Source organism: Danio rerio, chromosome 3, assembly GCF_049306965.1.
Source record: "Danio rerio strain Tuebingen ecotype United States chromosome 3, GRCz12tu, whole genome shotgun sequence".
In the NCBI taxonomy this organism is placed as follows: Eukaryota; Metazoa; Chordata; class Actinopteri; order Cypriniformes; family Danionidae; genus Danio; species Danio rerio.
Window position 1 is genome coordinate 24,847,788 of NC_133178.1, and position 24,713 is coordinate 24,872,500.

The 24,713-nt window shown below is 38.6% G+C and overlaps 3 protein-coding genes and 1 long non-coding RNA gene across 6 annotated transcripts in view; 2 read left to right on the forward strand and 2 right to left on the reverse strand.

Moving 5' to 3' along the window:
* LOC137490006 (uncharacterized) overlaps positions 1–24,713 on the forward strand; it is a 57,457-nt gene that overhangs the window by 29,906 nt on the left and 2,838 nt on the right. For 2 of the 3 annotated variants that reach the window (XR_012400989.1, XR_012400990.1), the window contains exon 4: positions 24,277–24,589. This is a non-coding gene — a long non-coding RNA (uncharacterized lncRNA). The remainder of the gene's footprint in view (positions 1–24,276; positions 24,590–24,713) is intronic. The other variant, XR_011009355.2, reaches the window with a different exon arrangement.
* On the reverse strand, positions 1,557–4,313 carry hsp70.1 (heat shock cognate 70-kd protein, tandem duplicate 1). Its single transcript, NM_001362359.1, has 2 exons — positions 4,227–4,313; positions 1,557–3,741 (listed from the first exon to the last, which is right to left on the reverse strand). The coding sequence occupies exon 2, from the start codon at positions 3,723–3,725 to the stop codon at positions 1,794–1,796; it is 1,932 nt and encodes a 643-aa protein (NP_001349288.1). The 5' UTR covers positions 3,726–3,741; positions 4,227–4,313; the 3' UTR covers positions 1,557–1,793.
* On the reverse strand, positions 8,383–11,128 carry hsp70.2 (heat shock cognate 70-kd protein, tandem duplicate 2). The gene is made up of 2 exons (NM_001362360.1): positions 11,023–11,128; positions 8,383–10,573 (listed from the first exon to the last, which is right to left on the reverse strand). The coding sequence occupies exon 2, from the start codon at positions 10,555–10,557 to the stop codon at positions 8,626–8,628; it is 1,932 nt and encodes a 643-aa protein (NP_001349289.1). The 5' UTR covers positions 10,558–10,573; positions 11,023–11,128; the 3' UTR covers positions 8,383–8,625.
* On the forward strand, positions 12,511–15,866 carry hsp70.3 (heat shock cognate 70-kd protein, tandem duplicate 3). Its single transcript, NM_131397.3, has 2 exons — positions 12,511–12,618; positions 13,617–15,866. The coding sequence occupies exon 2, from the start codon at positions 13,633–13,635 to the stop codon at positions 15,562–15,564; it is 1,932 nt and encodes a 643-aa protein (NP_571472.2). The 5' UTR covers positions 12,511–12,618; positions 13,617–13,632; the 3' UTR covers positions 15,565–15,866.

Here is a 24,713-nt window from a genome sequence, read left to right on the forward strand (position 1 = left end):
ATAAGTTTAAAAAAATGTTTTACAAACTACAAATTAGGCTGTATCTACAAAAGGTAGCCTAGCTATTGTTTGCAATAAAAAGTACTTGCATTTTTCACGTTGCTCTATGAATGAATCGAATCATCAAGCTATTAATTAGATAAGGAAAGAGGGCAAATGCTAAGCAAATAAATAAATAAACTTTTCAGAATGTGAAGAATCACAAAGCACTTATCAAACTCTGCCTAATATAGTGTTAATACAATGGCATAATAAGGCCAATTTATCGGCTACTTCTTTACTTAAGTGTTCATCGCATTCTTTGGCGTAAAGAGAAAAAATTAATAAAATATTGCTAAAGTTTTACATCAAAAAACTAGCCTGTATTGTGTTTTCACCCACATAGAAGGCATACATTTTTTATGGAAGTTAATTAGCTTTGGTCAGATATTGGTCAAAAATTGCAGTCTTAACTTTTGTTCAAAGCTACTCGGCAACTTAAGGTCATTTTTGCTCTTAAATAAATGTTAGTTTTATGCAAATGGTTTGATTAAATGACAAACATTTTAGAAAACAAGAATAAAAGTGCTGATCATGAAGCACACTGACTTTTCTCTAATGTCTGCAGCCTTGAAGAAACAACCCCTTAGACTAAATAAACAGCGTCATCTTGTGACAAAAGTGGAAAATGACACCGCTGTAGAGACGATGCAGCCATAAAAAAAAATAAAAGTAGACTATAAAAATAAAAATCGAAGAAAAGCTCATAGGTGCTGTATTAGTAGCCTTTATACAACTTCAAAGACAATAAAGTAGGTGTGACATCATATTTTGTTATGAAATAATATCAAATAAGGTATTTTTTAATAGTATGTTAAAGTATTGACACTAATGCAGATTCACCTAAAATGTTACATACTAAGATAAATGCTCCGTGAAAAGCAATGTATTTGCTTTTTTTTTATTGTTATTACTTATTTAGGTATAATGAGGTGGACACCTTATGATGATGTCCTCATGAGTATGCTAATGTCACTTTTTGTTTCTGCTTTAATATTAAATGGCCTTGACTACTAGGTACTTGCATCAAATAATAAATGCATTTATTATATAAATGTTTGGTGGTGTGGGTAGATTTAAAGATGGGTTAGTGTGTAAAGGTCAACAGTGTAATCACAAATATATATAGCTGCAAGCAGCAATTACCGGGGGTCAAGCAGTTTAGCAGGGTAGGTTATATAGCAATTAGGAAGCCTGTAAGTAGTTTGTTCGACAATGGAATATATGAGTAGAGTGTTAGAGTTTATAGATTGAGCTAACAAATGTTTGATTAAACACTCCAGAAAAGCAATTTCGGCTTTTACATATATAATCGTATGCAGGTATTTAATCAATCATAGCTACAATGTAAAATCGTAAATTCAGTACTTATCAGTTAAGGCCACCTATTATGAAGTGGGACATGTAACCATGAGCAAATTCCTTTTAAAGAGTCGTTTCAGTGCACACATGTCATGACTGTAGGAAGAGACCATATGACCACACTTACTGAATGAAAACACATTTCATTGTGGTTCTCAAGTACAAACACTTTATTAATTCTTTTCATATTTTTTTTTACATAAAAGTTTTTTGTATTCATGAAAATATTTACACTTATTTACATAACAATATACGCTTTAAATAAATTACAGTGGTGAATGGTTGCTAATAGCATCAGAAATATAAGAGCAGCAGTGTTGTATAAAAATATATTTGGTCAAAACATTACGTGGATTCTGACTGACAAACGACATTCATGCGAGTTCATAACTTTAGTCCACCTCTTCAATGGTGGGCCCCTGAGCGCTGGCCCCTGATGCACCACGTGCCTGAGCTCCACATCCTCCAGCTGGCATCCCTCCCTGGTAGAGTTTGGAGATGACTGGATTGCAGACTTTCTCCAGCTCCTTCAGCTGATGTTCGTACTCCTCTTTATCCGCCAGCTGGTTGTTCTCCAGCCAGCTCACGGCTTCATTGCACTTCTCAATAACCCTCTTCTTGTCCTCCTCGCTGATCTTGCCTTTCAGGTTGTCGTCTTCCACACTGTTCTTCATGTTGAAGGCGTAAGACTCCAGGGAGTTTTTGGCAGAAATCTTCTCTCTCTGCAGATCGTCTTCAGCTTTGTACTTGTCGGCCTCCTGCACCATTCTCTCGATCTCCTCTTTGCTCAGCCTGCCCTTGTCGTTGGTGATGGTGATCTTGTTCTGTTTTCCGGTGCTTTTGTCCGCCGCCGACACATTTAGGATCCCGTTGGCGTCGATGTCGAAGGTCACTTCGATCTGCGGGACGCCACGTGGCGCAGGTGGAATTCCCGTCAGCTCAAATTTGCCCAGCAGGTTGTTGTCTTTGGTCATGGCTCTTTCCCCCTCGAACACCTGGATCAGGACGCCGGGCTGGTTGTCGGAGTAAGTGGTGAAGGTCTGGGTCTGTTTGGTGGGGATGGTTGTGTTGCGCTTGATGAGGGCTGTCATGACTCCACCTGCGGTCTCAATACCCAGAGACAGCGGGGCCACGTCCAGGAGGAGCAGGTCCTGCACGTTTCCAGAGGTGTCGCCCATGAGGATGGCGGCCTGCACCGCGGCACCGTAAGCCACCGCTTCATCAGGGTTAATGCTCTTGTTCAATTCTCTGCCGTTGAAGAAATCCTGCAGAAGCTTCTGGATCTTTGGGATTCTTGTTGATCCCCCAACCAGCACGATGTCGTGGATCTGAGCCTTGTCCATCTTGGCGTCCTTCAGTGCTTTCTCCACAGGATCAAGCGTTCCCCTGAAGAGGTCGGAGCAGAGCTCCTCGAAGCGAGCTCTGGTGATGGACGTGTAGAAGTCGATGCCCTCGTACAGAGAGTCGATCTCAATGCTGGCCTGAGAGCTGGACGAGAGCGTCCTCTTGGCTCGTTCGCATGCGGTTCGCAGCCTCCTCAGGGCCCTCTTGTTCTGACTGATGTCCTTCTTGTGCTTCCTCTTGAACTCTTCCACAAAGTGGTTCACCATGCGGTTGTCAAAGTCCTCACCGCCCAGATGAGTGTCTCCAGCGGTGGCCTTCACCTCAAAGATGCCGTCTTCAATGGTCAGGATGGACACGTCGAAGGTGCCTCCACCCAGGTCAAAGATCAGCACGTTGCGCTCTGAGGATTTGCCTTTGTCCAGGCCGTAGGCGATGGCTGCAGCCGTGGGCTCGTTGATGATGCGGAGCACGTTCAGTCCAGCGATGACTCCAGCATCTTTAGTGGCCTGTCTCTGGGAGTCGTTGAAATAGGCTGGAACTGTGATAACTGCGTTGGTCACCTTCTGCCCCAGATAAGCCTCTGCAATCTCCTTCATCTTCACCAGGACCATGGAGGAAATCTCTTCAGGATTAAAGGTCTTGTTTTCTCCTTTGTGTTCCACTGCAACTTTTGGCTTTCCTCCATCACTGACGACTTTGAAGGACCAGTGCTTCATGTCAGACTGCACTACAGGGTCATCGAACCTCCTGCCGATCAGCCTCTTGGCATCGAACACCGTGTTGTTGGGATTCATGGCCACCTGGTTCTTAGCTGCGTCTCCAATCAGCCTCTCTGTGTCTGTGAAGGCCACATAGCTGGGTGTTGTTCTGTTGCCCTGGTCGTTGGCGATGATCTCCACTTTTCCATGCTGAAACACCCCCACACAGGAGTAGGTGGTGCCCAGGTCAATGCCAATAGCGATTCCTTTTGGAGAAGACATGATTGATTTCAAGAAACTGCAGGAAAAAACAAACAATTAGAATTAATTTTATATTCATACAAATTATCGTGCAATTATTTCATTTTAAATGATTTTTTTAGTCAACAAGTGAAATTCTCTTAGTAACTAAGTTATTATTAGTTGTAGAAGTAAAACGCCAATTTTCTGTTCTTTTGTAGACAACATTAACACAAATTCATTTAGGACATTTGCTAGTATTTATGGTTATGTTGCTCATATATATATATATATATATATATATATATATATATATTGCTCCCTATGTCAGCAGCATAAAGTAAATGCCAGTCTGTTCATTGCTTTTTTTATCCTTATTGTGAAAACGGTAAATATAATTTTCTAGTAGACCTAAAATAAGATGAACATAGGCAGTCCACATGTAAAAAGATTATATTTACAAAGTTGATTTTTTGACATTAAGTACATATAACCTCTATGTAATTTTGATTAGCCAATAGAGTAAAATATATTGAGACTTACCTTAGAGTAGATTCTTAAATAGAGCGAATTAACACCTCGTCGGGGAAAAAGTCCTGTCAGGCTGCTCTTTTCTTCTTTGTCAAGTCGCTTCTCTTCGGTTGAGTGTCTCTGCGGTCTCTCTTTCGCCCTTTAAATACAGCAGAGCGCGCACCCGTTCAGACTCTACACTGTTCTGGAAGCCTCCAGTGAATTCGACCAATCAAAACACAGCAGGCGGCCGCGTCACTTCTTCAGCTGATAGGAGCCGCTGAGAGGAATGTTGTGGAGATTTCCAGAGTTTTACCGTGAAATCTCGCTAAACAGCGGTCAACAATACAAAGAGATTTAAAATGTTTTTTTTTTTTTTTTGAGTGTTTTATTGTACTTATTGCTGAATGATGTGCGTTTGTGTGGTGTGTTGTTTTTTCAGTTGCAATGAATGAACAAACTAAAAACATAAAATGTTTGAACGATTCAGTAGAAAAAAATACAATATAACAAATCTTGCTGAAATGTTTTACACAGTAGCAAAATCGGACCTGTGGTGTTTTCAGCCACATTGAAGACAAACCTGTTTTATACAAGCGGCAACCTCCCGCTCTCCCTCACGAAGCCAATACGGAAGTAACTAAAACTGCAATTCATTCGAAATTCCGCTAGTGGCCGCTCCTGGCTCCAAAACAGAGCAAATTTCAATTGAGCCCACTGTTAGAATGGCCAACTTTACAGCAGAAAAAAAGGTGTTTACAGCCTGGTACAAAAAAAGATTTTGGTTAATACAGCTAATATTACCCTTCATGACAACTGTGAGGGGGGTGAATTTTTTTATAACTCATCTGTTTCCTTTATATTAAGTTAAATTAATTTTGCATAATTAAGGGAGTGGCCACTTGAGTGACAGCTAGGTCTCACTGGTCGCCGTCACGTCACCTCAGCTGAATCCTGCAGATTAGCCACTGAACTCGGCATATTTATCGTATTTCTGTGTTGTTTTATGTGGCTTTACACAGTCAACTGCCTTTTGGACTTGTTTCCTACAATTATTAGATGGCATGGCATGCTGAGTGAACTTAATTGTGCTCACAAACCATTCACGTGGCCTCCGTTTCCCATGTGAGTAAAGTTATATACTTATATACCATCTCTATACATGTATTTGTTTTATTTAAGATCATTTATCATTTTTATTTATATTTAGAGCTGTAATGCACTCCAGAATCTGACGGATTGATTAGCTGTAGGCTCTAGAAGATTCATCTGAAGTGTTGTCATACAGTGTTATGCTGGATTTCATCAATATTAACGTTACATCAACATTAACTAACACAGACTATATCTGAAGGGTTTGGAAGTAATTCGCGTTTTCCTCCTGTTGAAAAACGTCATAAGAACAATGTTTAGTGGCTCAGTGTATTACTACAGTGTTTTTAAAAGTCTAAACACTTTATTGATATAGTGTACAACCAAGCACAAGTGGTCAGAATACTAACGAGTCACAGGTGATAAAGTATTAAGGGTTCTCCCAAAGTAAAGTGTGTCTGAATCAGGTCCAAGCAAACTGTCTGCAGGTGTCTGTAGCTCCGCCCACTCTCCGCCTCTTTGCCCTTGTTTGGTATCCCGCCGTGGGTGTGATGACGCGAAAACAAAATGGCGACGGTTGGCCGCGCCTACTTGTGGCTTCTTTTGCGCTCTTTAGAAACCTATGGGTGACGTCACGGATACTACGTCCATATATTTTACAGTCTATGGTTTTATATAAGCTAATAGCTTTGGTCAGATTCGTTTAACGTTTCAACAAAACAAATTGATGTTTACTATGTTGATTGGTCAAAACCAATACTTTATTCTGGGATTGCAGTCTTAACTATTTTTGTAGTGTTAAAAACAACTTGCTAACTTGAGGGGTCCTGTTTGCCCTCAGAGAAACTTTAGTTTTATGCAAATGGTTGGAATAAATGAGTAAATTGTGAAAAAAAAATGGGAATAAAAGCGCTGATCTTAAAGCACACTGACTGTTCTCTGATGTCTGCAGCCTTGAAGGAAAAAACCCTTAGACTAAATAAACAGCGTCATCTTGTGACAAAATTGGGAAACGACAATGCTGTGGAGAAAGTGTTGTGGGTTGACTTTTAGACCAGGGGTTCCCAAAATAACAATGACTCTTGACCTCCAATATCCTCTGAGCTGGTAAATATACAAACCTTGCAAATGCAAAACAGCTCTCTCTCACACACACACACACACACACACACACACACACACAAACCAATAGGCACAAGTCTCTTTGTTTAATTTTGGAGATCATCCTCCTTGTTCAGTCGTGGCCTGTATTTAATTTTAATGTATATGATTGCCGTAAAAGTGTTAGAAAGGTTTCCCTGGTGCCATGAAATCAATCTGCTGCATTTGACCCAATTGATGTGTCTTTAATCTAACTTAATGAGACCCCAGTGTGGTCACAATCAATAGAAAAAAGTGTGTTGTTTTATAACTGTTAACTCTTATTATTTTTTATCTTCTGTAGCTTATAGACAAAACATGCTCGTTCTAATAGTTTAATAAAATTAATTTGATTTTTGGAAATCACCAAGCGACACCCCTGCAAGCCCTGAAGGATCCCAATATCCCGATCCCCACTTTGGGAATCACTGTGTAGAAAATGAGATTGAGAATAGTCTATTTCATTCATTGTCAATAAACAAAAGGTTCCCAATGTGCAATTTTGTTCCTCAAACACGCTGTTTGAGCTACAGTGCTCAGCACAATTGAGGACACCCCATTTTGAAAATGAACATTTTTATCCATTTCACAGTGAATATAGGCAATGTTGGTGCATTTAAACACATCAGAACTATTAAACAGTTATGTTTATTAAAATAATATTTTAGTCACCAAACTTATTTAGAAATGGAATCATAAAACAATTCAATTCAATCAAAATATTGCAAAGAAATGACAACCTCCAAATTTTCACCTAAATTTGTCAATGTTTTTGCTTCTCTTGATTTTTCCTTTTTTTTAAAAAAAAAAAAACAACTGTATTTAATATTCTTCTAGAACAAATACATTTGGCTGTACTAGTTTTTGGACCATTATCGCAAGTTATTTTGTTAGATAAGCTCCAGATTTGGCTTCAGGGCAGTGCAAATATAATATTGTATAGCTTTCTATTAAAAATATGAAGTTAATAGAGAGATTTGTGAGGGATGTTCTTATATACGCTGAGGACTGTATATACACAGTATATTTGCTTAAATTACCAATACGGAAATGCATAAGCAATTGTTGCATCTGGGTTTGCATTTGTAAAAATGCAGCCCTATAAAAATAAAAGTGGATTATAAAAATACAAAACAAAGTTCATAAATGCTATAAGGGTATATTGATGACATCGAAGACAAACAAGTAGATGTGACTTCATATTTTGCTATCAAATTATACCAAGTAATGTTAAGAAGGCTCAGTCAGTTTTGTACACTATTGACACTAATGCAGTTTTACCTGAAACGTTACTTATACTGACAAAAAAAAAAAACTCCATGAAATTCAAAGTATTTTTTTTTTTTTTTTATTACTTATTTAGGTATAATGATGTGGACACCTTATGATGATGTCCTCATGGACATGCTAATGTCACTTTTTGGTCCCGCTTTATATTAAATGGCCTTAACTTCTAGGTACTTGCATCAAAAAATAAATGCAATGCCCTTACAGTGTTCATAATGTATTGCAGAACATTTCTGGTGCATAGGGGTAGAGTTAGGGATGGGTTTGGTGGTATGAGTAGATTTAAAGGTGGGTTAAGGTGGATGGGATGGTCAACAGTCTAATTACGAAACATAATTACACATATAATTACATGCAGGTATGTAATCAATCATAGGTACAAAGTAAAATTGTAAATTCAGTACTTATTAGTTAAGGCCACCTATTATGAAGTGGGACACACTTTTTATCATTATGGCCTAATTTCCAAACCCTTAAATTACCATTTTCTCATTTTTGCTGGTATTTTCATGTGAAAAGGCAATCTAGTCTATAATGTTTTGCCATTTGTTGATTAGTAAAATCATGTAACCATAAGCAAATTCCTTTTAAAGAGTCGTTTCAGTGCACACATGTCATGACTGCAGAAAGAGAGCATATGACCACACTTACTGAATGAAAACACCTTTCATTGTGGTTCTCAAGTACAAACACTTTATTAATCCTTTTAATTTTTTTTACATAAAAGTTTTTTGAATTCATGAAAATATTTACACTTATTTACATAACAATATACGCTTTAAATAAATTACAGTGGTGAATGGTTGCTAATAGCATCAGAAATATAAGAGCAGCAGTGTTGTATAAAAATATATTTGGTCAAAACATTACGTGGATTCTGACTGACAGACGACATTCATGCGAGTTCATAACTTTAGTCCACCTCTTCAATGGTGGGCCCCTGAGCGCTGGCCCCTGATGCGCCCCGTGCCTGAGCTCCACATCCTCCAGCTGGCATCCCTCCCTGGTAGAGTTTGGAGATGACTGGATTGCAGACTTTCTCCAGCTCCTTCAGCTGATGTTCGTACTCCTCTTTATCCGCCAGCTGGTTGTTCTCCAGCCAGCTCACGGCTTCATTGCACTTCTCAATAACCCTCTTCTTGTCCTCCTCGCTGATCTTGCCTTTCAGGTTGTCGTCTTCCACACTGTTCTTCATGTTGAAGGCGTAAGACTCCAGGGAGTTTTTGGCAGAAATCTTCTCTCTCTGCAGATCGTCTTCAGCTTTGTAGTTGTCGGCCTCCTGCACCATTCTCTCGATCTCCTCTTTGCTCAGCCTGCCCTTGTCGTTGGTGATGGTGATCTTGTTCTGTTTTCCGGTGCTTTTGTCCGCCGCCGACACATTTAGGATCCCGTTGGCGTCGATGTCGAAGGTCACTTCGATCTGCGGGACGCCACGTGGCGCAGGTGGAATTCCCGTCAGCTCAAATTTGCCCAGCAGGTTGTTGTCTTTGGTCATGGCTCTTTCACCCTCGAACACCTGGATCAGGACGCCGGGCTGGTTGTCGGAGTAGGTGCTGAAGGTCTGGGTCTGTTTGGTGGGGATAGTTGTGTTGCGCTTGATGAGGGCCGTCATGACTCCACCTGCGGTCTCAATACCCAGAGACAGCGGGGCCACGTCCAGCAGCAGCAGGTCCTGCACGTTTCCAGAGGTGTCGCCCATGAGGATGGCGGCCTGCACCGCGGCACCGTAAGCCACCGCTTCATCAGGGTTAATGCTCTTGTTCAGTTCTCTGCCGTTGAAGAAATCCTGCAGAAGCTTCTGGATCTTTGGGATTCTTGTTGATCCTCCAACCAGCACGATGTCGTGGATCTGAGCCTTGTCCATCTTGGCGTCCCTCAGTGCTTTCTCCACAGGATCAAGCGTTCCCCTGAAGAGGTCGGAGCAGAGCTCCTCGAAGCGAGCTCTGGTGATGGACGTGTAGAAGTCGATGCCCTCGTACAGAGAGTCGATCTCAATGCTGGCCTGAGAGCTGGACGAGAGCGTCCTCTTGGCTCGTTCGCATGCGGTTCGCAGCCTCCTCAGGGCCCTCTTGTTCTGACTGATGTCCTTCTTGTGCTTCCTCTTGAACTCTTCCACAAAGTGGTTCACCATGCGGTTGTCAAAGTCCTCACCGCCCAGATGAGTGTCTCCAGCGGTGGCCTTCACCTCAAAGATGCCGTCTTCGATGGTCAGGATAGACACGTCGAAGGTGCCTCCGCCCAGGTCAAAGATCAGCACGTTGCGCTCTGAGGATTTGCCTTTGTCCAGGCCGTAGGCGATGGCTGCAGCCGTGGGCTCGTTGATGATGCGGAGCACGTTCAGTCCAGCGATGACTCCAGCATCTTTAGTGGCCTGTCTCTGGGAGTCGTTGAAATAGGCTGGAACTGTGATAACTGCGTTGGTCACCTTCTGCCCCAGATAAGCCTCTGCAATCTCCTTCATCTTCACCAGGACCATGGAGGAAATCTCTTCAGGATTAAAGGTCTTGTTTTCTCCTTTGTGTTCCACTGCAACTTTTGGCTTTCCTCCATCACTGACGACTTTGAAGGACCAGTGCTTCATGTCAGACTGCACTACAGGGTCATCGAACCTCCTGCCGATCAGCCTCTTGGCATCGAACACCGTGTTGTTGGGATTCATGGCCACCTGGTTCTTAGCTGCGTCTCCAATCAGCCTCTCTGTGTCTGTGAAGGCCACATAGCTGGGTGTTGTTCTGTTGCCCTGGTCGTTGGCGATGATCTCCACTTTTCCATGCTGAAACACCCCCACACAGGAGTAGGTGGTGCCCAGGTCAATGCCAATAGCAATTCCTTTTGGAGAGGACATGATTGATTTCAAGAAACTGCAGGAAAAAAACAAACAATTAGAATTAATTTCATATTCATACAAATTATCGTGCAATTATTTCATTATTAAATGATTTTTCTAGTCAACAAGTGAAATTCTCTAAATAACTAAGTTATTATTAGTTGTACAAGTAAAGCGCTAATTTTCTTTTCTTTTGTAGACAACATTAACACAAATTCATTTAGGACATTTGCTAGTATTTATGGTTATTATGCTCATATATAATAATGTCAGCAACATAAAGTAAATACCAGTCTGTTCATTGCTTTTTTTATCCTTATTGTGAAAACGGTAAATATAATTTTTTAGTAAACCAAAAATAAGATGAACATAGGCAGTCGACATGTAAAAAGATTACCTATACAAAGTTGATTTTTTGACATTAAGTACATAATCTCTATATAATTTTGATAAGTCAATAGAGTAAAATATATTGAGACTTACCTTAGAGTAGATTCTTAAATAGAGCGAATTAACACCTCGTCGGGGAAAAAGTCCTGTCAGGCTGCTCTTTTCTTCTTTGTCAAGTCGCTTCTCTTCGGTTGAGTGTCTCTGCGGTCTCTCTTTCGCCCTTTAAATACAGCAGAGCGCGCACCCGTTCAGACTCTACACTGTTCTGGAAGCCTCCAGTGAATTCGACCAATCAAAACACAGCAGGCAGCCGCGTCACTTCTTCAGCTGTCATCAAGAGGAGCCGCTGAGAGGAATGTTGTAGAGATTTCCAGAGTTTTACCGTGAAATTACGCTAAACAGCGGTCTAAAAACAAAACAAAACAAAGAGATTTTAAATGTTTTTCGTTTCTATATTTAAGTGCTTTATTATACCTAATAAATGAGAAATGTCCAAGGTATTCCGTTCGTGTGGTGTGTTGTTTTTCCAGCTAGTTGCTATGAATGAACAAACTAAAATGTTAAATTGTTTGAGATTCAGTAGAAAAAAGTTACTTAGTTTAAATGATATAAAAGTACAGATACTTATTAGAAGATATGAGGCAAACAGGTTTGTTTCAATTTGTGATGTTAAGCATTGATTGCTATTTTTCTATTTTATGCCCCGTGTAAAAGATGGCCTTTGTATATAATTTGTCAAACAACTATAGGGTGTACAATACTGTAAATCTGTTTAAAAATAGTTGCTTATTAATAAATTGTTAATCATAACAGCTGGCTACCATTAACGCATTTCACAGTATTTAGTAGCTTTAGGGAAAATAATTTGTAATAATTATGAAATAAATAGTAAAATACTTCAGAAAACATAATAATTCGGTGATGAAATGTCAGAAATGTATATGAAAAACACACAACATGCATTTACAGTGACCTCTGTTGGATTAGAATGACAACAATGAAACCATCTCCAAAGTTCCAGAATCATACAGCAAACCTACATAAATATTTAACTTAGACTGTTATAACCTTATATAACTGTATCAATTAAAATTTTCTTTGAAAGAGACAAGCTCAAACCTTTTGTTTTTAAGATAATACATTGTTTAGAAAAATAATCAATAAAACCGCAATTTAAATCAAACAGAAACATAGAAATGAATGTGGTTATTGAATGATCAGATTTAAACACAACTTGAACCAAGGCTTTCTACATAAGTTGCCAGAAAAAACAGCAAATTATTTTCTAATGCATGCATTTCTGTCGGAGCCACTTAAAACGATCAAAAAAAATATATTAAAAGTTCATCAATGACAGAATGAAAGATTATTAGGCTCGGTATTATTGCTATACCACGGAATGACCGAAAACTCTAGAAGTAACTAGAAGTGATGACGATGACGCGGCTCTGAGGGTGGAGTCATTCTGCTGTGCTGGTTTTTGATTGGTCGAACATGCTGGCGCGTTCGAGAAACTTCAGCGGCGGCTTGCTGGAAAATATAAAAGAGCAGCTGTTTCCAGTCCAGTACTCCAGCATAGACTTCGCGATAGAACTGTATACAGCGGAAAGCGAGACAGCGAGCGGACTGGGCCATCCAGACAACAAGCCATCAATACGCCTGACATAAAAGATCCAACAAACATAAAAGGTAAGGTGAAAATTAAAAACTAAGTTACCTGTCTTGTTTTTCTCTCTCTGACTTTCGCTATTTAATCAGCTTGCATATTAACATCTATCTTTATGTCATCAAATGCTTACAGAAAATAATGTTTTATTTGCTTGTACTCTGTTTCATGATTAGGCAATGACAAATATTTTATAAAGAGCTGCTTATTGCATTCTTAAAATTTTATTTAATGTAGTTAAATAATTATTTGTTATACATGCAGTAGTTATAATAATTCTAATAGTATATTATTTTTAAAGTGTTAACATACCCCAAAAATTGTCATATTTAGGAAACAATTATCTATAATTAAAAAAATAACATTAAATGATGTGCTGAAAATTATTAGTTTGACATTGTATTTATATTTTCCATTTGTCATTTAGCTTTTTTTAAAGACAGCTTACATTCTTCTTAACATACTAGAAAATTGTGTTGCCTGATAGTCATGTATTCAGAATTAGAAACAAAGTGCATTGACCAGTTTGACTTTATGTTGCTGGAGTTATTAGGTTATAAGCAGAAGAACTAATAATACTAGTAAATGTCCTAAATGTTTTTGCTTTAAGGTTGTCCACTGTCTTTTTACTTGTATAAGTACTACCTTAGTTATTATGAGATGTGCTATTTGTTGACTGAAACAAACATTAAAAATAACAAAAAAATAATTGCACAATAATTTGTATAAATAAAAAATTGATCCAAATCGTTTTTTCCCTGCAGTTTCTTGAAATCAGTCATGTCATCTCCAAAAGGAGCGCATAATAACCATAAATACTAGCAAATGTCCTAAATGAATTTGTGTTAATGTTGTCTACAAAAGAACAGAAAATTAGCATTTTACTTGTATAACTACTAATAACTTAGTTATTAAGAGAATTTCACTTGTTGACTTGTAAAATCATTTAAAAATGAAATAATTGCACGATAATTTGTATGAATATAAAATTAATTCTAATTGTTTGTTTTTTTTCCTGCAGTTTCTTGAAATCAATCATGTCCTCTCCAAAAGGAATCGCTATTGGCATTGACCTGGGCACCACCTACTCCTGTGTGGGGGTGTTTCAGCATGGAAAAGTGGAGATCATCGCCAACGACCAGGGCAACAGAACAACACCCAGCTATGTTGCCTTCACAGACACAGAGAGGCTGATTGGAGACGCAGCTAAGAACCAGGTGGCCATGAATCCCAACAACACGGTGTTCGATGCCAAGAGGCTGATCGGCAGGAGGTTCGATGACCCTGTAGTGCAGTCTGACATGAAGCACTGGTCCTTCAAAGTCGTCAGTGATGGAGGAAAGCCAAAAGTTGCAGTGGAACACAAAGGAGAAAACAAGACCTTTAATCCTGAAGAGATTTCCTCCATGGTCCTGGTGAAGATGAAGGAGATTGCAGAGGCTTATCTGGGGCAGAAGGTGACCAACGCAGTTATCACAGTTCCAGCCTATTTCAACGACTCCCAGAGACAGGCCACTAAAGATGCTGGAGTCATCGCTGGACTGAACGTGCTCCGCATCATCAATGAGCCCACGGCTGCAGCCATCGCCTACGGCCTGGACAAAGGCAAATCCTCAGAGCGCAACGTGCTGATCTTTGACCTGGGCGGAGGCACCTTCGACGTGTCTATCCTGACCATCGAAGACGGCATCTTTGAGGTGAAGGCCACCGCTGGAGACACTCATCTGGGCGGTGAGGACTTTGACAACCGCATGGTGAACCACTTTGTGGAAGAGTTCAAGAGGAAGCACAAGAAGGACATCAGTCAGAACAAGAGGGCCCTGAGGAGACTGCGAACCGCATGCGAACGAGCCAAGAGGACGCTCTCGTCCAGCTCTCAGGCCAGCATTGAGATCGACTCTCTGTACGAGGGCATCGACTTCTACACGTCCATCACCAGAGCTCGCTTCGAGGAGCTCTGCTCCGACCTCTTCAGGGGAACGCTTGATCCTGTGGAGAAAGCACTGAGGGACGCCAAGATGGACAAGGCTCAGATCCACGACATCGTGCTGGTTGGGGGATCAACAAGAATCCCAAAGATCCAGAAGCTTCTGCAGGATTTCTTCAACGGCAGAGAACTGAACAAGAGCATTAACCCTGATGAAGCGGTGGCTTACGGTGCCGCGGTGCAGGCCGCCATCCTCATGGGCGACACCTCTGGAAACGTGCAGGACCTGCTGCTGCTGGACGTGGCCCCACTGTCTCTGGGTATTGAGACCGCAGGTGGAGTCATGACGGCCCTCATCAAGCGCAACACAACTATCCCCACCAAACAGACCCAGACCTTCACCACCTACTCCGACAACCAGCCCGGCGTCCTGATCCAGGTGTTCGAGGGAGAAAGAGCCATGACCAAAGACAACAACCTGCTGGGCAAATTTGAGCTGACGGGAATTCCACCTGCGCCACGTGGCGTCCCGCAGATCGAAGTGACCTTCGACATCGACGCCAACGGGATCCTAAATGTGTCGGCGGCGGACAAAAGCACCGGAAAACAGAACAAGATCACCATCACCAACGACAAGGGCAGGCTGAGCAAAGAGGAGATCGAGAGAATGGTGCAGGAGGCCGACAAGTACAAAGCTGAAGACGATCTGCAGAGAGAGAAGATTTCTGCCAAAAACTCCCTGGAGTCTTACGCCTTCAACATGAAGAACAGTGTGGAAGACGACAACCTGAAAGGCAAGATCAGCGAGGAGGACAAGAAGAGGGTTATTGAGAAGTGCAATGAAGCCGTGAGCTGGCTGGAGAACAACCAGCTGGCGGATAAAGAGGAGTACGAACATCAGCTGAAGGAGCTGGAGAAAGTCTGCAATCCAGTCATCTCCAAACTCTACCAGGGAGGGATGCCAGCTGGAGGATGTGGAGCTCAGGCACGGGGCGCATCAGGGGCCAGCGCTCAGGGGCCCACCATTGAAGAGGTGGATTAAAACTCCTCATGAACTGAACAAACTAGACAAAAAAATAATTCTTTGATTATTTTAAGATGACTTTATTTAAAGTCTTATTGCACAGTGTGTTGGTTCACTATCTACTTAAACATCTTGATACAGTAAAATGTTTACATTTATTAAATAATGTTAAACTTTAATTTATTTTTTGTTTAGACCAAAAATAAGCTTGACCATTTTAAGAAATTGTAGTTTAGTTTTCATTTTTCATTCATGTTCATGTTGTTACATGTGACAAATTTGTGATAAAAATGTGTTAATAAAAGTGTTTGTTTTTTTAACATTGTGTGATTCTTTTAACCCTATTATCAGATATGGAACTATTACACTTAATTCATAAAAGTTTAGAAGTTATAATAAAGTTATAAAACTCCTATTAACACTTTTCCAAAATGGGTGCCATATAAAAGGTTAAAGGAATGGTTACCATCAAAACAAAAAATAATGTCTTTCTTTCAATTCTTAATAACCTATAAGGGTTTCTTCTGCTTAACACAAAAGAATACATCATGAAAATGTTGTAAACCTGTTACCATTCACTTCCTTGTTTGCTTTTGGAAATTAATGGTTATAGGCTTTCATTTTCTACAAAATATATTTGTGTTCAACAGAAGAAAGAAACTCAAAAAAACTTTCATTTTAGTGAATTATGCCTTTAAATCTTAAGCTATAAACAGTTACACCTCATGACCAGTAGATGGCATACTAAAACAAGAGTCAAGCAGCATAAACACAATTATACTTCTCACAATGGATCTGTCAAATAAAAGTCTTTCAAAATGGCCACAGGCTATAAAAACTGTCAAAACAACACAACAAAATGTGTTGTACATAACACACAAAAAATATCATGAATATATATACACAGCCAGTGATTTAAGTCAAACGGGCATTTTGTATCATCATTAGTGTATTAATTTTGTAGTATCTGACATGAGCAGCAGAGGTCAGTACAGTATGTCCTGACTGCAAAACTGACATCCACAAATACCAGTATCTCATGTCTGCTGCATGGGGGAGTCTTGAATGCTGGCATGAGAACAGCAAAAAGAGACTATGACATAATCCCCGTCGACTTTAGATACCGATCCCTCATCTAAACACCCCTCCAACACTAATTAACAGGCTTCTCCATATGGAACACTCAGTCCTTCACACCTATACATACACAAGACGTTTAATTACTATTAGTGCTATTATGCAGATCATCTAGAGCACAACACCATCTGGAGTTATATCGAATACTAAAGGGATTTTGATTGCCAGCTTGCAGAACACATCGCAAAGACGCTCATAAGTACATGAGGTGACCCTTACTTTGGTGCTCATATCATATTTCACTGATTTGAAGTGTCAGATGTGTTAGGTTGACGTTCAATGTATTTCCAAGAATAAAACAAGACAAGGGGCACAGGTGACACTCTCCACCATGGCATGTGTCTGCAACTGAGTATGACGTAAATGGACACATTACTGTAGGAGAAAACACTTCATTGTTTTTCTTACTCCAGGGGATAGTTCACCCCAAAATGAAAATGTACTCACTATTTAATCTCCTTCAAGTTTTTCCAGACTAGTTTGAGTTTTTTTCTGTTGAACACATATTTTGAAGAATGATGGAAAACAGTAACCAGTCACTTTCAAAGTAGGAAAAGCACATATTATGAAAGTCAATGGTTACAGGTTTTCAGCTTTCTTTAAAATATCTTCTTTTGTGTTCAACTAAAGGTAAAAAAAAAAGTCAAACAGATTTTAAAGTAAGGTCTGAGTACATGATGACAATTTAAATTTTTGGGTGAACTATCCCTTTAAAAAAAACTTAAAAGATGAATATTTAGCCACTGAAGAAATAGTCTAATGGCATTTGTGCAACGTTGTTTACCACATTTCCAATTTTAGGTTTTAAAAAACGTAAAATGGGGTGACATTTAAATTAATCACAATTCTAATGGGATTTTTAAAAAATGCTACAGTACAAATCTGTTAACTGGAAAATAGTAAGTGTTCTTACTAAATATGGTGAATAACCATATATTTTTTAATCAACTTTTCCAAAACACCTCATTTATGTTCATTTTTACCTCATTTTTAAATGTTCATTGTGTTATTTTATTGTTGTGTGCTATCTCTATGGTGTAAATGTGTACTTTTTTGCATATTAGTATCGTTTTACCTTGTGATAAACCAGTTTGGGGCAGCAGGTTGGTGCAATGGGTAGCACTCTCGCTTCACAGCTGGAAGGAGACTGGTTCGAGCCTCGGCTGGGTCAGTTTGCATTTCTGTGTGATGTTTGCATGTTCACCCTGTGTTGGCATGGGTTTTCTCCTGGTGCTCCGGTTTCCCCCACAGTCTAAAGACACACGCTTTAGGTGAATTGGGTAAGCTAGATTGTCCATGTGTGTGAATGCAATAGTGTATGGGTGTTTCCCAGTGATGGGTTGCAGCTGGAAGGGCATCCACTGTGCAAAACTTGCTTGATAAGTTGGCGGTTTATTCCGCTGTGGTGATCCCTGATGAATAAAGGGACTAACCTGAAAAGAAAATGAATGAAGCTGAATGAAACTGAAGCAGTTTGTGATCATTATTTTTCTAATTTCTAAATTATTCTAAAACTACGGCTTAATTTGACCATTTCTACAAAATTAAATAAATTAAAGAATAAGTAAATGTAATGCGTTTGAAAGCATAAAATTCTTGTTGTTTCAAGGATGAATGTTTTAAAATAATCTTAATGTATCCTTGAATGGAGAGTTTTAATATGCCATTAAGTAATTTTTGTTCTGAATTTATCTGGCTGGATTATTTGCTATATATTATTGTTACACTGAAGGACATTTTAATGGTTGATTGCTAATATATATTCTATTGTCAATATTTTCTTGTACTCTGTATAATACGGTGTTCGAGAGAGATTAACATGCTGCAATTTAAGAAAACACATGGAATTACAAAAAACACCAGCAAATTAAGAAAGGATCAGTCTGAAAGCCCACATGCTGCAAATAGTCACAACACAAACACATTTATAAAAATGTGCTGCATTCTCACAATGCAATGAATTAATAAAAAGCGCTGCATTTCCACAGCGCAAACAATAAAATGCTGATTTTCACACAACGCAAACAATTTACAAAAATGCACTGCATTTTCTCTCACAACACAATGAAAATGTTTCAAGGAGAGCCTAAAACGTGACAAACTCGGCTATTTAGGTTATGGGTATTTAGGCTAATAAATACTAAAGACAAGGGATTCAGGATATTAAAATAAACAAAAACTCACTTTTCAAAGATCACCTACAATTTTACTGAGCAATAGTCATGGCACAGTGGTGTTCATCACGTTTTTGGGTCCCCTTGAAACATGTTCATTGTGTTCTGTTCTTTTGTGTGCAAAAAAAAAATGCAGCGCGTTATCGAAAATCTTTTGCATTGTGAGAAAATGCAGCTTTTATTATTAATTTGTTTAAGTTGCATGAAAATGCAGTGCGCTTTATAAATTTGTTTGTGTTGTAAGAAAATGCAGCGCGTTTTATTAATTTGTTTGCGTTGTGAGAAAATGCAGCTCACTTTATTAATTTGTTTGCGTTGTGGACAATGCAGCGCGTTATCGTAAATTATTTGTGTTGTAAGAAAATGCAGCGTGTTTTTGTAAATTGTTAGCGTTGTGGGAAAATGCAGCACTTTTATTTATTTGTTTGCAGTTGTGGAAAATACAGTGCGTTTTCATGAATAGTGCTGTGCGAAAATGCAGCGTTTTTGTAAATTGCATTATGGGAAAATGCAGTGCGCTTTATTATTTTGTTTGCGTTGTGTGAAAATGCAGCTCGCTTTATAAATTTCTTTGCATTGTGGACAATGCAGCATTTTTGTAAATTGTTTGTGTTGTGAGAAAATTTAGCGTGTTTTTGTAAATTGTGTTTTATTAATTTGTTTGCATTGTGCAGCGCGTTTGACTTTGTTTGCGTTGTGAGAAAATCAGCACGTTTTACTACTTTGTTTGCGCTGTGAGAAAATGCAGCGTGTTCCATTAATTGTTTGCTTTATGGGAAATGCAGCACATTTGTGTGTGTGTGTGTGTTGTGAGAAAATGCAGCACGTTTTTTATAAATATGTTCGTGTTGTGAGGATTTGCAGCATGTGGGCCGTCAAACTGATGAACTTCTTTACTCAATTTGCTGCCGTTGTTTGTAATTGTACGTTTTCTTAAAATGCAGCATGTTAAACTCTCTCAGACACCGTATTATACAGAGTACAATGCAAATAATCCAGCCAGATATATTCAGAAAAAAATAAGTTAATAGCATATTACAACTCTTTATTTAAGGATCATTAAAGGTTATATTAAAATGTTCATCCTTATTAATACAAGGATTTTATTCTTTGAAACGCTTTACATTTACTTATTCTTTAATTTGTTTTCATAGAAATGGTCAAATGAAATGTTTGAGGCCATCAACATTATCCCACTAACTTGTATTAAACCCAGAATATTTCATTGACTGAACTGAGGCCATTAGTTTTAGCCTTCAGTAACACACTGAGCCGTCATTGTAACAGCTGCTGATGAGTTATAATGAGCACTGATTTAAGACGCTGATTAGGGCAATCATTCGGGCACTGGGCATGTGCGTCTCTGCTGCGACTGGAGCCAATAAACCACTTGTGCGCGAATGTGAGAACGTCATGTGTGAAATACAGCATTTCAGAAAGTACAACCCTCAAGAACGGAAGAACAATAAAAACATGAGCAGGACAGTAAAGTGAGTCCACGTGCGCATGTAGCAAGGGCAGATGCTTTTCATAAACACAGAGTGATCCTCCCACATTTAGCTGTTTGTTTGTTCCATAGTAACCCTAAATCCCAAACTAATTGTATGGGAACAAATACTGTAACTCTATAGTGGACAACTGCACCTTCTGATTTATTATTAGATTCCCAAACTGTACTCCTATACTCGTGTAGAATGTAGGCTGTTCTCCTCAAAGCTGATCCCACACAGCGCTGTGTACACCTGCTGCAGCTGCTCATAAACCAACCAAATATACATACAGTCGAAGACAACATTTTTAGCCCTCATATAAAATTTTACCGTATTAAAACATAATTATTTTAATAACTCATTTCTAATAACAATTTTTTTGTCTTTGCCATGATGACAGTATATTATATTTTACTAGTCATTTTGCAAGATACTAGTAGTCAGCTTAAAGTGCGATTTAGAGGCTTAACTTGATTAATCAAACTGTAAAACATGCCGAGTTCCACACAATTCATTTATGTTTTCCCAACACATAACAGTTAACTTAACAAATTTAAATGGATTGAACGTAAAAATTTAGGTTTCCTAAAAAAATTTCCAGAGTTGTGTTGATTCATCTTATTTTAAATAAGTAGCTTGAACAAGCAGAATTTTTTTTCTTGAGTGTAGGTAGACTAATAATCAGACAACAATGATTTGATCTGGAGTCAATTCGGGAAAAACAACTTATAAAAAGGTTTTATTCCAACCAAACAAAAAGAAACAAAACCGTAATAAAAATATAATAGGAAATATTTAGAAAAATGTCCTTTCTGTTTAAATGTCCCTGCTCTGTTAAACATCACTAGGGGAATAATTAATAAATAATTTCAATTACACAGGAGGGCTAATCATTTTGTCTTCAACTGAAAACTGGATTTTTTTCTTCATATAAACAATAGTACATAGACTGCCAGATTAAAGTTTAAACAGATGGAGAGAATGTGCACAAATCACTTCAGAATATCTGTATAATTGAGCTATTTACATATTCTTATTCTGTAACTTATTTACATTATTATTATTAATAATGATAAAATAAAAGTTCATTTTTAATACAGTTTTTATTTAGAAAATGTGATCCCCATATCATTTTCATTCATTTAATTTCCTTTGGCTTAGTTCCATTATTCATCAGGGTTCACCACAGTGGAATGAACCGCCAGCTTATCCAGGATATGTTTTACACAGCAGATGCCCTTCCAGCTCCAACCCTTTACTGGGAAACAACCGTACACACACATACACTAAGGCCAATTTAGTTTATTCAATTCACCTATAGTGCATGTCTGTGGACTGTGGGGGAACACGGAGGACCCAGAGAAAACCCATGCAAACACAGGGAGAATATGCAAACTCCACACTAAAATGCCAACTGACCCATATCATTTTGCAATATGTAATGCAAACACTTTAACTTATACTCCAGCACTTCAAACACACTCAGAAAAGACAAAACCTTATAATTGCCAATATTGTCCAAGTTCTTTTATGTTTGGATCTCAGCTGGACTGTGTTATGTCAACAACTGACAGAGGTGTTAAAGTGAACACTGACTTCCATTGTATGTTTTCCCCCTATGGTAGTACTATGTTACCTATGGTATCATGATAGTCGATGATTACTGGTTTTCAACATTCTTTAAATGATCTTCTATGTTCAACAGAAGAAAATTTTTTTTTTATAAAGGTTCGGAACCAATAGAGGGAGAGTGACTAAATGTTCATTTTTGGGTGAACTGTCCCTTCAACAAAGAATTTGGTGAATATGAAACAATTATTGAAATGTGAGTTAAATTATTGTTTACTTCAGTGGTTCCCAACCTTTTTTGCCTTTTCCCCTGGAAAATATTGTAAGACCCCCCTCCACATTTAATGATATTATCGCTTATATAAGTTTGCAGTAGGTATTATAAAAAAAGGTTGTTTTCAAACAATCAGTATGTTTATTACTTTATCTACATACGTTTATGCACAAATAATAGCCTAATGTAAAATATAAAAGCAAAACATCAGTAGGCCATTTGTACTGGGTACACCTTGAGGAATTGGGGATGAGTCATCTGCAAATGTCTTATTAATTTGGACGGCCTCATGCATTCGTTAGTGCACTGTGGCTGGGTCAGGGACTCTTTGCTTTGAGAAAATGGAATAAAACAGTTCATGTAACTATCTTTTTTTCGTGTTTCGTTTCCAGTTTTTTAGTGGTTTTCGTTTTTTCGTGTGTTTTGTTTCCAGTATTGCTAGTGCTGTGACCTGAAATGTTTGGAGCTTCCTCACGTGGGTCCAGTATGCTTGGGTCATGGCTATTAGCTGCTGAAGGCGAAGTAAAGACTGTTGTTTTTTGTAAAGGACGAATTACAAATTTGTCAATTTTTTGGTAAGCCAGGGGATAAAATGAACTAAGGAAAGGTGATCGTTCTCCTAATTGTCCACTGCTAAAAATGTTTTTTAAACCACAGAGGCCCCCCTGTGGGCTGGGACCCCCCTGTTGGGAACCGCTGGTTTAAAGAACAATATACTGCATTCAATACATTACTTAAAAACACAGAATTTTGGCCCAAAGTTTATCTTGTTAAACTTTCATTCTTAAAGTATTAGAACTGCTAAAGCTAAGTATCACTGCAATCCTCAAATGAGAAAATTAACAGTGTTATTTTGGGAATAATTTCGAGTGGTAGAAATTTAAAATGAAACTGATTAAATAATGTTGTGATTAATTAAATGAATTGCAAATTAGTTTTAAGTAATTACATCATGGCAAAGCGGTGGCGCAGTGGGTAGCACGTTCACCTCACAGCAAGAAGGACGCTGGTTCGAGCCCCAGCTGGGTCAGTTGGCATTTCTGAGTTTGCACGTTCTCCCTGTGTTCACGTGGGTTTTCTCCGGGTGCTGCAGTTTCCACCACAGTCCAAAGTTTCCCAGTGATTGGTTGCGGCTTGAAGGGCATCCTCTGCCTAAAATATATGCTGGATAAGTTGGCGGTTCATTCTGCTGTGGCGACCCCAGATTAATAAGGGACCAAGCCTAAAAGAAAACGAATGATTGAATGATTACAACAAAAGATTTTTTACTTATTAAGCAATTTTGTTCTCCAGAAGATTCATCTAAATTGATATATACAGTTATTGAAATGTTACCAACGTCATGCAACTTCAGTGAGCTTTTTGCCTGTTCAATGGCTGCGTTGACTCCCCACTTCCACCCTGATCTTGAATCAAGCCCTGAGCTTGATCTACCAGGTGATCATTAGAATTTTATTATGAATACATCTTGCAACCTTAAACACCCCCACGACAGATGAAAGAGGTAGCTGCAACTGCCCCGATCAAATGTAGAGGTCCACTGAAGCTTGGGGGTATCCCTAACCCCCTCTGCATATAATTGATTGACTTACTTACTGTATTTATTAGTTATGGATTTTAAATAGATTAAATTTTGTTGGTTTCATTATTATTATTATTATTATTATTATTATCATTAACTTTATCAAATAAATAAACTTTTAATAAAACAAATGTAATTAAATTTAATTAAATCACGTTGTAGTTTTTAGCCTGGACAAGCTTATAATTTTCTCATTTTTATTTTTTTCCTATATTGTAGATATGTTGTAATTTCGTAATAGTAATTATGCAAATATATTTACATATATAATGCATGTACATACAGTTTTATTAAAGAAAAATCTGTGTGCTTTTAATTCATTTGTTTTCATTTTAGAATTATTTTAGTACAGCAAGTCAATTATATTATTACTGAAATAATATATTTCAATCAACATTATTATTATTTCAGTAGTTAACTGTGTAAAATGACCACACTAAATATAAAAATCCAAACCTGCAATTATTTTAATGTGTATTTAACATGTATTGTATGTACCACCAGGATCATCACACTCTTGATGAAGATGACGATGATGATGATGATGAAGAGCGGCTCCTGTCTCTCACTGCTGGAGCTGAAAACACAGCGGGCTGCTAAGCAACTGTACTCATGCTTGGACCTTGTAAGGCCAGAGCTGCAGCAGAGCAAGAGGTGGACAGCCCTGAAGCACAGCTAAATATAACCTGCAGAGAGAGAAAGCCAGAGGCTTGGTTAGTTAGTTAGTTAGCGAGGGTGTTGGGCTTTCTTTGGGATCTCCTCTGCCCTCTCCTTTTTCAAGAATACCCAAGGACGACCCTCACTATTATTAAAAGCGGTAAGAAGTCGCAACTCCCCCCCGCACTGAAATGTTCTGCACTGTAAAAGCCGATAACTGTTTTATCACAGCTGTGGCATCTGACGTACATCTGACGCGCAAAAAAACAAGCTCTCCGGTATAT

Coding starts and splice junctions, on each gene's coding strand:
- hsp70.3 (NM_131397.3), top strand. CDS start 13,633: ATGTCCTCTCCAAAAGGAATCGCTATTGGCATTGACCTGGGCACCACC.
- hsp70.2 (NM_001362360.1), bottom strand. CDS start 10,557: ATGTCCTCTCCAAAAGGAATTGCTATTGGCATTGACCTGGGCACCACC.
- hsp70.1 (NM_001362359.1), bottom strand. CDS start 3,725: ATGTCTTCTCCAAAAGGAATCGCTATTGGCATTGACCTGGGCACCACC.